This window comes from Cynara cardunculus (assembly GCF_001531365.2).
Source record: "Cynara cardunculus var. scolymus isolate 2C chromosome LG 5, CcrdV1, whole genome shotgun sequence".
Lineage (NCBI taxonomy): Eukaryota > Viridiplantae > Streptophyta > Magnoliopsida > Asterales > Asteraceae > Cynara > Cynara cardunculus.
The window spans coordinates 36,915,918-36,928,590 of record NC_037532.1 but is presented as its reverse complement, the minus strand read 5'-3'; the positions used below and the strand labels follow the sequence as shown (position 1 = coordinate 36,928,590).

Sequence of the window (12,673 nt, the reverse complement as noted above, 5' to 3'; positions counted from 1 at the left end):
TCAGGCCGGCTATCCGGGTTAACCAGGATTTTCGGGCTTTTCCAGGCCGGGCTTTAACCAGCCTTGGAAAAAAAGTTGGCTTGATCAAGCCTTAGGGCCTGGGCTCAGGCTTTTTCGTGCATCTCTTCTCCTCAGACCGTGCTCAAGGGGATATACTAGATCCATTTAGTTTGGTTTATGTTTCTTTTTACTAGAAAGGTGGAACTAGTGAAATTTGTGTCGATTTTAGAAGTAATACCATCCAAGATTTGACATGGCATAGGGAAGACTCAGGACTCCAGCTCCAACCATGGCGGTGACATTGTGGAAAGCTGCGTACCACCACTTTGCTTTTCTTGATGAAGTGATAGGAAGCCAATCGTCTATTGCTTTCTGCTCCTTTGTCCTTGTGTCCTGTTATCAGATGCAATATCACACATTTAGATGAAGTGCGGATAATCAACCAGACCAACCTCAAAAAGAAGAATAGAGAGGTACACATCAATAGCATCTTCTATTTCCTGTTATCTCAAAATTTGTTGTATGCTGTCATAGATATCTTCTATTCTCTCTTTTTATGTATTGGATACGTCATTTGTTCACAAAAAGATAATCTATTCGTTGAATGGGGTTGGGTTTAGATGAATACCATAAAAATATGGAAAGCTGAACAACACCCTAGTAACCATTCATTTGTCTCCTATATACATGTGCATAAGAGTAATTTATCCGATATGCACATGTGCAAGAAACCTGGAAACATTTTCAATTACTTTTATGCACATGTGCATATCGGACAAATGAATGGTTATTACGGTGTTCTTCAGTTTTTCCCTTTTTTTTGTGGTTTTCACCTGAAGTTGAGTATTGTTGTGGGGTTGGTTCAGGGGATGGCCACAAAAAAATGGAAAACTGAGGAACACCTTAATCCCTAATAACCATTCATTTATCTGTGCATAAAAGTAAATTGTCTGGTATGCACATGTGCAAGGAACCAGGAAACTCTTTCATTTACTTTTATGCAAATGTGCATTCCGGAAAAATGAATGGTTATCAGGGTGTTCCTCGGTTTTCCTTTTTTTTTTTTTGTGGGTTTCCCCTGAACCCAAGTCTTGTTGAATGTTTCCCACATAATCATCGTCAGTTTGACATTTAAGAAAATCCTTAAAGTAAGGAAAGAAGAATAGCATCATAAGTTAATAGGAGTCAGAGCCTTACAACAATCGATGTATCTTCCGTTGGACTTTTTAAGTCAAATGACTTCATGTCGTCTGTACTTTGAGTTCCCATCCCCGGTGTTTTCGATCCTCAAGATTGATAGTATCCGAGTAGGAGAAGTCTAGGAAGACGAAACAGAAAAACCGGGCGGGTAACTACACCTATTTAAGTACAGTTTTCAAGAGAAAAAAACAAATTGCCGGCCATTTATTCTGTATTTAGCAGGCCGTCAAATAAGATATGAAGTTGTCTAAGGATCTTAAAACCTAAAGCAAGTCCTTGGAAACTACATCTGATGTCTGTTTCCTAAGTGCCAAATGCCACATCCATATTTTCTAGACCTGAAAGGGAAAGATGAATATATTCTTGTATAGCTTAGCAACATCTTAGCCAACATTTTGATGTATACTATGCCAATCTTGTTTGTGATATACTTCAAGAAACCTTATTGGGTCATGATTACAACTGTATAGATCGTATTTCTTTGAGGGTCTGCATACATCTCACCTTCTTAGACCTCATTTTCGCATGTGATTTTGGGCAAAAGGTTGATTACTGGGAACTCTAACCGGCCCCACATGGAACCCGCCTCTAAGGACAACCGATAGATAATAAGAGTTGGTTCACTCAGCGGCTGAGGCTAGGGGTGGGAATTGTGGGATTGAACCCTATACTTGTCTTGTATTTAGGCAAAGTCGCTCCCACCTCTTTGTCAAATAGAATATTTTAGAAGGTTCCTTAACAGCCTAGCTTAGATTAATGCCTTTTAAAACACTGGCTTATGCAAACAATAACTATTTGGGCTTCTGAAGAGATACTACAAACCAAACTAACCTAGTATATCTCATTTGAAAGTGAGGTTTGATAGATTTAGGAGAACAGGTCTGGGGTAGGATATACGCAAACCTGTCCTCTACAGTCTACCCTAAGGTGACATTTGATTTGTAGATTCTAGAAGAATCTGATTGAATTAAAATGTTGAATTATTTATCAAATTCCATTTCCTTGTTTGATTCATTTTCTTTTAGGAAATGAATCTTCAAATCCAATGAATTCCACAAAGAAAGAATTTAAACATTTTATGGCATATAGGTGGTATTTTGATGGAATGGAATGTTGTATTTTCATTATTCCAAACCTGACAACATCTCATTCCAATTATTTCAGTGTCAAATTTCTTTTACAGATTTCATTTCATCCAAAAACATTATGCAAACCAAATTCCACCTAAGAGGTAGATATCATCAGAATGGTATTTGTTCATTACTTCAAAATCATACAAAAAAAATGAAAATACACAAGCTGTAGTAGATAAGTAGCGAATAAAACTTTAATTTTACGTGCAGAATTCACATATAAAAATTCCGAGTGTCAACATGTATATAGATATGCTCACAACAGCTGCATTCCTATGCCTTATAAGCACTCGAAAAAAAGGGCAGGCTTCAGACAACGTGGAATCTCTTCAACCTCAAAAACAATTCCCAAATAGCTTATTGGGATCTTTGTTAATTGTAGTCGTTCAGGCCAGATTCTATACTAAAATTCAACTTGCTTTGCTAAGCTGCTTAAGGGAAAAACTCGTAGGTTTTGGCTTGCACAATGATTTGTCTTAACCTCCCGATAGGTGATACGATCATCAAAGAAACTCTTGAGTACAATATAGATCTGAAATTCAGAAAAAGTTGTTACTAGAAATGACGAATAAATTCCTAGAAATGGTTTTTTGGGATGTTACTTAATACATACCCAGTTAGTGATCCAACATGGGCTCCCTTTTTAAGGTTTATAGATGGAAAGCCACATGACACAAGGCAACTGAACCATGTAGACCAATAAAACAAATCAGAACCATTGTTGGATATCGGAGACCCCTTTGATCCCTGTCTAGAAGTCCTTATACAGAGAAGGAAGGTTCAAACACATATGTATATATATACATATATATATATATATGTATACATAAAGAGTCGTTATACAGAGAAGGGATGTTCACATACACACATACACATATACGATATGCACATGTACATACAAGTAATTTGTCTGGCATGCACATGTGCATTAAAACCAAGAAACATCTTCAATTGTTTGCATGCACATATGTTTATCATATAGATAGGCGGTTACGAGGGTGTTCCTCACTTTATTTGTAGAGACACAGTTATAAATCCATTTTGTTGAACCAAGATAGCAAAGTAAAGAGACAACCATTGTGTTCAAACCTTATCATCTCCATATTGTTGATCTTGGGTGCCCATGATGATTATTAGGGGTCGTTTACCAAACACTTATCTGGTAAGTGCTTACCGGTAAAATTTAACACTCTTGTTTACTTACAGGGTAAGATTTTAGTCCATCAAAACGACATTGTATGCAACAATTCACCCGGTAAGCGTTTACCATGGTAAGAGTCGTCGCCCTCACTTACCGAGTAAGACTCATGGTCCTTGTTTCGTTCTTACCGGATAAGATTCTTAGTCCTTATCATATTCATCCGGTGAGGTAATGTGACTTGGTAGGTGCTTACCCGGATAAGTGTTTGGTAAACGGCCCCTTAGTTATAATGAAGAAGTATTGAAGGCAATTCTAGCTTGCTGCTTCTTGTTCCTTGGGTCACATCTCAGGTGGGATATACTTGGCTTGTTTGGTTATTATGGTATCTCTTCTGAAGCCTAAGACTCGATGAGATGTAGTGGAAATCTCATCTTCTCTGGCTTCGTATCCAGGACTGCCAAAGCCCTTGTGGCCATGGAGGTTCACCTGCATGACTCCAACCCATTCGTCGTCCTCGGGGGATTAGTCGGGGTGTGTAAGTTGGCCCGGAAATGCACGGTTACCCAAAAAAAAGTACGTAATAAATAAAACGAACCCAATATATCTCATTTAAAACTCGGGTCTGGGATACGCAGACTTGTCCATTACCTTAAGAGGTAAAACATCCGTTCTGTCTCTTGGAAGAGAGGTAAGGCCTGCACACATTCCCGACCTTACCCTCCTCCAGGTGTGATAATATTGGGTTTTCACATGTTGTATAGGATATGAATTAATGAAACACATTTCTAGAACAGGTATGAATGGTATTTGTTCATTACTATAAAATCATACAAGACTTTCTGCTTAGAAGTGAAACCCGAAACAGAAAACCGATAGTAAATAAATAGCTGATATCACTCTAATTTCGGAGTCGAATTCACATCTCGGAATTCAACTGTAAACATGTATATAGATATGCACACAATAGCTGCATTCCTATGCCTTATAAACACTCTTTTTCAACCTTAAAAACAGTTCTCAAATAGCTTATCGGGATCTTCGTTAATTCTTGTCGTTCCCAATTTCAATCACAAGTTTCTTTGACTTGTGTTTAGGCCAGATACTATACGAAATCTCGACTTGTTTTGTTAAGCTGTTTAAGAGAAAAACTTGTAGGTTTTGGCCTGCACAATGATCTGTCTTAACCCTCCGATAGGTGATACGATCATCAAAGCAACTCCGAGTACGATACACATCTGAAATTTGGGAAGAATTGTTAATAGGGATGATTGATAGATTCCAAGAACTGGTGTTTTGGGGATGTTAAGTAATACATACCCAGTTAGTGATCCAAGATAGGCTCCATTTTTTGGGTTTATAGATGGAAAGCCACATCACACAAGGCAACTGAACCATGAACAACAACAAAACAGATTAGAACCACTTTCAGGATATCTAAATTCCCTTTGAATCTGTCTAAAAGAATTCTTTTCTTTAGGACCAATGTTCGGATATCTGAAACCCATTTGACTCTGTCTAACAAAGCTTGCATATATAAAATGAAAAGCTGAGGAACACCCTACTAACCATTCATTTATAAAGTATGCACATGTGTATACTATTGTACATATGAATGGTTATAAGAGTGTTCCTCGTTTTGGAATTCTTCACTGAACCTCACTATATATATATATCAAGAAATGGGAAAAAGATAAAGTTGCTTACGAAGTATGTCGTTGGGGCGAATGCAAAACCTCCGAAGAAGCCTAGTAGTCCACTAAAGAAAGGGAAGCAAATGCCTATGAACATTGTTAATGCTGCAAAATTTGACATGGGTAGTTTAGTAATTCATAAATATTATCTCATCTTCCTGATTTTTGTTCCACCAAGATAAAATGCATTTTTGTTCCACTCAGGTTCTATCTTGTCCTGTCATAGTCTAATATTACCAAATGTGGGGCAACAAGTTTGTATATAGTTTGCTTACCGACATATAGATTCCTCGTGATAAACCGAAGAGTAAAAGTAGGGGCGAAGTTCAACTTCTTGACCAACAATGTTTCGATCATATCGAAGACCGGCATTGCGTAGATCTACAAGCCAAAGAAACAAACATGTTTTAGATAATATAGGTAATAAAAGCATGAGTACCATCATGTTCTACTTTTTGAGGTGGATGTCGCTAGGATATATTGGGTTTGATTGGTTTGGTTTTAAGTAATAACAAAATGAGCTTTTCAATAGAGTTAAAAGATTTCGAACCTGATAGCTACCGATAACGTGAACGACAACGAACAAATTAGCCATAGCGATTAGCCATGTCGGCTTTTCTAAACTGATAAGAATATTGTCGGAAACCTCATTTCCATACATCCAATACCCAATAAGAGCAACCGGGAAGTAGCACATGGCAACAACTATATAGGCGACGATCACTCCCTTCCACATCGGACCCTTTGAAGGTTTCTCTGGGGTCGATGGAATCGTGGCTTGGATTTCCAACACCACGTTGTGGCCGGCGTACGCAAAAGCAACATCGCCCAATGCACTAAAGAAGTTAAACACGGTTCCGGTCGTGCTCTTAGCTTTGTATCCATACTGTACGTCCGGTTGCACGCCCTTTTTCAGAGAAGCCGTCCACGCAATAGTAGAGTAACTGCATCACAACAACCGTGTTTGTTAGAATATGTGGAACCCTTTTGAATCTGTATCTAAAAGAGTCATTATGTCTAGCTGATGTGGGACTCCAACATGCCCCTATTGTAAACATTACAACAGGTGGTGCTAGATGCATGCTCTGATACCATGTTAGAATATGTGGAACCATTTTAAATCTCCATCTAAAAGAGCCCTTTTAGAAAGAGGTTTCGAGAAGAGGGTTCCTATATATAGAGGTTTGATGAGTTGTGTTGTATCTCGTCTATCTAAAGGAGCCTCTTTGTCTGGTTGACGTCTACACGTCCCTTTAAATGGGTGGTGTTAGACAACTGCTTTGATACCATTGTGGGATACGTACAACCCTTTTAAATTTATATCTAAAAGAGCCGTTATGTCTAACTGATGTGAACTCCAAAGTTTAAAGGTGGTGCTAGACGGCTGCTCTCATACAATGTTGGAAAATGAGAAACCCTTGTATATATCTGTGTGAGAGTCGATGTGGGACATTTTGCAGACTTGGGGTGTACCTGAGGGACATGACTGCTGCGGCCAACGACACTCCGGCGATGGAATTGAAGTTGGGGAGATGGGAAAGAACGAAATGGACCGATGCAAAGATCATGATGAAATAGGTGAGTTTGATGTCTTTGCAACTCTCGTCGCAAACCAAATCATGAAATTTCTTCAAAGATTTTCCTCCCGTGACCATATACACGATGTTCACACCAACTTCGACAATCAGCTGTTGTGGAACCACGATGTAAAGACCGAGCTTTTTCCCAAAAGCGTGCTGGCCGAGCTCGTGGTATCGGTCGAATCTTTTCCCGGGTACCATTTCGTGCATCTCAACCATTTGCCATAACGTGTATAGCGTCACAACCCATGATATCACCAATACTGCAACACCAGGACCCCTGAAATTTCATACGTTTTTTTGACACATATTAGTTGCTTTCGAGTGGAACATACTAGGTTCGTTTGGGGCTTTTTAAATGTATTTATTTGAATGAAATCATTATGCTAGACGGAGGGAACCAACCATCCAAGTTCAGACATCGCATACGGGAGACTGAGAACACCAGCTCCGACCATGGCCGTAACATTGTGGAAGGCCGAGTACCACCATTTTGCGTTCCGGGACGACGTAATCGGAAGCCATTCGTCAATGGCTTTCTGCTTTGCGGTTCTCGTGTCGACCTGTTTATAAGACCATCGGAATCAACAGTTCACGTTACTACAAATTTAAAGATACAACAAAATGGGTTTTTTAGAACGTCCTAACCATTCTTGACAGTCTTAATAAACTACTTAACCAGACTTTTAGTTTACTGGACCAAGAATTGTATGTCATATAAAGACGTTACAATAAGTTGTTACTACAAAATTAGACGACCTATCAAGTTTTATCGATGAAATTGGTCAACCTAATAAAACTCAAAAAGTAAATCGTAATATTAATATTTGTAAAAAACACTATAAAAAACTTTACATAACAAGTTTCGTTAAGAAGCTAAATAAGATACTTTTTCAAAACTCTGTTAAAAATGCTAACAGAACAATCTAGTTTTTGAGTTCTATTAGATTCTCCAATTTCAACCATAAAACTTGTTACAATTGCAAACATTTTATCTGTTGTGAGACGAGACAAAGGAGAGAACGACACGTGTCCCCTATTGTCTAATTCATCATGAATAATGAACATAGACATTCGTGAATGATACACCATTCATAATGATTGCTATAATGTTGAATGATACATGAATGTCTGAAACATCCCACTGAACAGTAAAAAGCTTCACACATGGCACGTTCCCATTCGTCCCACGGTTCACAATGAAACTTGGGTTTTCAATTAAAATCGTGCTCATTATATATAACGTCTATATATATGATCCTATAAACATAAAAGGAAGAAAAACGTACCTTATCATCTCCATATTGTTGATCTTGGGTGCCCATTTTAATGGCGGATAGAAAGGAGTATGATTTGAGTTTTTAGGTGAGATTAAGATGCATATTTATAAACAAACAGCTGGCTTGTTTTATACAGAAAAGTCAATTCTAGATAGCTGCTTCCAGGAAGCCGTTTCATCATGTGCAAGTGCAACTTGGGTCAACTCTCATAGTCCTCCATAAATTAAATACCTATTATTTTATTAATTAAATACACAATTATACCAGCTTGATTGATATTTTTATTTCAATAAATTATTTTATGTTAAAATGTTTTATGAGTATTATCTGTCACGTTAGTCCCAAAGTGAGTAATTAAAATTAACTGTTTTAGAAAGAAAAAAAATATGATTTACGGTTCATTGTTGTTTTTGTTATCGTTCTTGTGGTCTACCACTGATCAGTTTCACATATTATTAGTCTTAGGAACGAAAAAACAATAAATTGCAAACTATAGGAACGGAAACCACAATTTCAACCACAAAGGTGGTGCCTGATTGGTTTGAACTTGGCTCCAAAGGTCAAAAGTACCAGGAAGTTTCAGGTTCAAATCCAAGGATTAAAAATCCCCTTGTGGCCACGGAGATTCAAATACGGTAACTTCGGGCTATTTGTAAAGCAGGTGGTCGTGCTGGGATTAGTCGGCTCGCATAGCGGGTTAGATATCCAGGTTAATAAAAAAAACCACAACTTCAAAACCATATGGATGAAACTCACAATTTTTAAGAAACGATAGAGACTAAAAACGTAATTTATTTTAAATAAAAATTATCTAGTGTTTGTTTACGACTGAATAGATATACATGGCTTATTGCAAAGTCAAACATTTGTTCAGGGCTTAAGTTAAGTCCATATATCCATATTAATTTATTTAAATTTATTATTATATCGTCTTTTTTCTTATTTCTTTTCAAATAGTTTATGCAAAAGGGTTTGTAAATGGTAGCCTGATCTGGTTTACATTGTTTCGTCCCAAAAGCATCATGTAAGAGACAAACCATGTATATGATGGTTGGTCTAAGAACCAATGCCTACAAGGAGTCCAAACTCAAATGTATTGTGATTCCCGCACTTCAGCTGTCAGACTCGGAAATTCGTATGTTTATGCAAGCATATTATCTCATAATCAACTATGATGTTGATTGCTATCTCATAAAACCCAAAACCTACCCACAAGATCTCTCCCCTCCGTCGTTTCTCTTGTCTAACAAAAGTCTCAAATCTTCTCTCTTTAAAATGGACGGTTTCATGTTGCTCCTCCGTCTCCTTCTTCCCTTGACCGCAAATCTAAGCCCACCGGACCCCACATCAGCTTAAGCAAGAGATCTTGATTTGTTCACAGGACACCTCATCAACCTTGTCCATAACGATGTTGTCAACCATTGCTCTGAAAGTAGTCGAGAAGCAGTTTAACGTATCCAGTTTTGTCGATTTCTGTTAAAAATTTACGTCGTCTTGTTGGTTATCTCCGAATTGAACACTTCCACTCAAATAATATATTCCGAAAACTTTTTAATTACATTATTATTGATGTAATTTAAAATTGAAATTATATAATTGTGAAATTAGGAATATGGGGGTCAACGGTTTTAGCCCATGTGAACACCTTGATCCCACCCTCAAGATTCTCTTTGAATCTATCATACGCCACATGAATCTTGCAACCATTTTTTTGCCAATTTTGTACTAATAATTTTCCTAATTTTAAGTTTTTCAACTTGTTTTATTAACCTGAATATTCAACACCCTTAAAATAGTAAGTAAATTTAAACATAAAATGTACACTAGAGTGTAATATATATTACATCTGGGTGTTACTAATAAATAGTATCTAGTAACTCTACAAATTTCATCTAAAGATGTAAGCCCAAAAAGGCCTCTACCGGCAACAATGCTCCACTCAAACCTTGGGAGCCTCACTGCTAAAATAACTTGACATACATGTCATTTAAGAAAAAGTGTCAAACTAAATGCCCAGTGAGATCAATCAGTTTCTACGTAAAGCTATAAAACATTAAAACGGAAAACATAGCTTTAGTTAAATCATTTTTATAGATAGACCATCCTTACCCTTGGAAGGGTGTAAGACATCATAAGATAACGGGTTAAAGTTTATTTAATTGGATGAAATTTTTGTGAGCGTAACCATGAGTTTTCGAACCAACTTATGCACACCTACTAATCTCCTCGTGATCATGTTGGAATCATTGCAAGTCAACCTCCATGACTCTAAGGGTTTTAATAATATCTCGCTATTCAAACTCGAGATAGATGAGATTTTTTACTACATTTCCTGAATCATAACCAGTATGCCGTAAACCCTGGATGCAAATTGTTGATATGTACTTGTTAACATGTACCAAGTAGAGGATCAAATATTTATTTTTCCTTTTTTTTTCCTTTGAAATTATTCCATTAAATATATATATTTAAAAATTAAATAAATAACGATATATAATGGTAAAATATATATGAAGGATGTCAGCAAAAATAGAATTGGTAAAAATATATGAAGGATGTCAGCAAAATTACAATTGGTATTTGTTAAATTCTGTCAAAAAATAATAAGATGGTTTTTTTTAATATAGAAATAATTGACGGAAGGGTATTTTTGTCAATTTTATATATCGATAGAAAGTTGATTTTAAGTTTATAAATAAATTAATGTATTAAAGCTTATACAGTTATCCCACCTTATGATGACCGCCATCGCCTCCTAATGCTCCACTGTCTGGTGTCGTCACCATCAAAAGTTTATATTTCTATATTTCGAAAACCAAACAATTATATAGCATATCTGCGTTTGCTGATAAGTTTATCAATTACAAAATTGTTTCGATTATTTTTTTGGACAGACATATGTTTTCTCTTTAAATGAAAACATGAATTTATGACGATTCTCATTTATTTTGAAATATTTTGTTCTATGTCATTCGTGAGTTCATACTTATAAATAATGTTTGTATGTAGGTGTGAACAAGATCTTTTATAGTCAAAATAAAACATGAACCGTATACAATTTGTGTATCGTAAGCAAAGTAAACAGTAAATAGTTTTATTGATTATATCTTTCGGATCATCTGACTCTCCAAAGTATAGTCTTAAAATTGGTGATCAACATTCACTGAAAGACTTGGGATCATGTGAGATAAGGTTGTTTTCGTAAGACACGATTTTTACACTTGAAACTTCACAGCAAAACACTGTGATGATAGCTTTTACGGTGTTTTTGTTGTGAAGATTCAACTTTTTTTACCTTCACAACATTTCGTTGTGAAATTTCAAGTGTAAAAATATTGTCTCACGTGAACCCAACCGTTCACTAAAAATATTCTTTTTATGTTCTTATCATTTTCTAGAAATATCATAAATTTTTATAATATAATATTATATTATTTTTGTTACTATTTTTTAAATAATGGTATTTAATGTTATTTATTTTTATCAACGTGGACAAATAACTTTCGATCACTTATTTTTATCGTCGTTTTTTTATTGTTTTGAATTTTAAATGATTAAATAAAATATGTGAGATGTGATTTCGTAATAAAACAAGAAAGTCGAGGTAAGGCTTTGTATTTTTGTGCCGTACAATTTGGACCCCGCTAAATTTCTCTTATCTGCGAAATGAGTATGAGGTCACAAAATATTCAAAAAAATACCCCTGAACTCTTTGGATTTTACTCAACTACCCCCATCTACTAATTCTACATGCATAGATGTCCAATGAATATAGATCAGGGACGGGCCCAATGTAAAGCATACGGTGGTACGTGTTACTGTATTTTTTTATCTGTTGTAATGTAAAATATTTTTAGGGTCGTGAAAAGTGTCACTGTATTAATTTGTTATGTGTGATCTTATGTATTTTGAAACTACAATGAGAACAAGTTTTATTTGGTAAAGTTGGTTTGCAAGACTTTTCTTCCATCCCGAACTCAAGTTCAAATCATGTTAATGTCATTTTCTTAGTCAAATGGTGTCATTGTTTGAAAAGAAAATTATATATTTGTTTCTATAGTCAAATGGTGTCATCGTTTGAGAAAAAAATATGGGTTCGTCCCTGATATATACCACAGTTGGGATTTGTTTCCTTCTACAGTTCGTATAAAAAGGTTAAATTGAACAAATAACCAAGTAAAAATGGTTAAGATTGGTTTTTTATTAAATCATATGTAGATAACGTTGTTTATATAGATTAATCTGTTTGTATAGATTGAAAAACTTTTATTTGAGAAGATTTTTTAATAGATGAAACGAGCATGCATTTTAATTTGGAGACAAATTTATGAATAATTTGGCTTTTTACATAAAGCTCCTCCCTAGAAGCTTACTGATATATTTTTTGTATCATTAAGTCATTGAAAAAGGTTATGTATAATAAGCTATGAGTTTTATTAAATTTTATTTTTTTATATTTCCAACAACAAATATTCTAAAATTACATGTTAAAAAACGTTAAATTCACTTATAAATACTAGAAGCGTACTCGCGCAATGCAGCGAGATACATCGTGTTTTTAATATTTCATTTTATTCTTTATCTCAGTCGATGTTATAATATGGCTTTATGTGATTTTGAGAAAGCGATGATGTTTTTATTTTTGAAT

The 12,673-nt window shown here is 35.6% G+C and overlaps 2 protein-coding genes across 2 annotated transcripts in view; both read right to left on the bottom strand.

The window, feature by feature from the left end:
- The window catches only part of LOC112512145 (lysine histidine transporter 1-like), a 6,509-nt gene extending 5,240 nt beyond the window's left edge, over positions 1 to 1,269 (bottom strand). Inside the window, exons 1-2 of the mRNA XM_025117999.1 lie at positions 1,198 to 1,269; positions 239 to 393 (exon numbers count right to left, since the gene is read on the bottom strand). Of these exons, the coding sequence (XP_024973767.1) occupies positions 239 to 393; positions 1,198 to 1,269 (227 nt within the window). The remainder of the gene's footprint in view (positions 1 to 238; positions 394 to 1,197) is intronic.
- Positions 1,270 to 4,260: 2,991 nt separating this feature from the next.
- Positions 4,261 to 8,241, bottom strand: LOC112512143 (lysine histidine transporter 1-like). Its single transcript, XM_025117997.1, has 8 exons — positions 8,035 to 8,241; positions 7,151 to 7,308; positions 6,639 to 7,025; positions 5,716 to 6,109; positions 5,441 to 5,546; positions 5,179 to 5,270; positions 4,792 to 4,860; positions 4,261 to 4,709 (listed from the first exon to the last, which is right to left on the bottom strand). Exons 1-8 carry the CDS (start codon positions 8,068 to 8,070, stop codon positions 4,611 to 4,613), a joined length of 1,341 nt encoding a protein of 446 aa, XP_024973765.1. The 5' UTR covers positions 8,071 to 8,241; the 3' UTR covers positions 4,261 to 4,610.
- Positions 8,242 to 12,673: the final 4,432 nt, after the last annotated feature.

What these genes read in the sequence shown, in the direction of transcription:
- LOC112512143 (XM_025117997.1), bottom strand. Translation starts at nt 8,070, where the DNA reads ATGGGCACCCAAGATCAACAATATGGAGATGATAAG. An exon ending in AACAATATGGAGATGATAAG is followed by an intron (nt 7,309 to 8,034) that starts GTACGTTTTTCT and finishes TCTTATAAACAG; the next exon opens with GTCGACACGAGAACCGCAAA. An exon ending in ACGTTATCGGTAGCTATCAG is followed by an intron (nt 5,547 to 5,715) that starts GTTCGAAATCTT and finishes TTTGGCTTGTAG; the next exon opens with ATCTACGCAATGCCGGTCTT.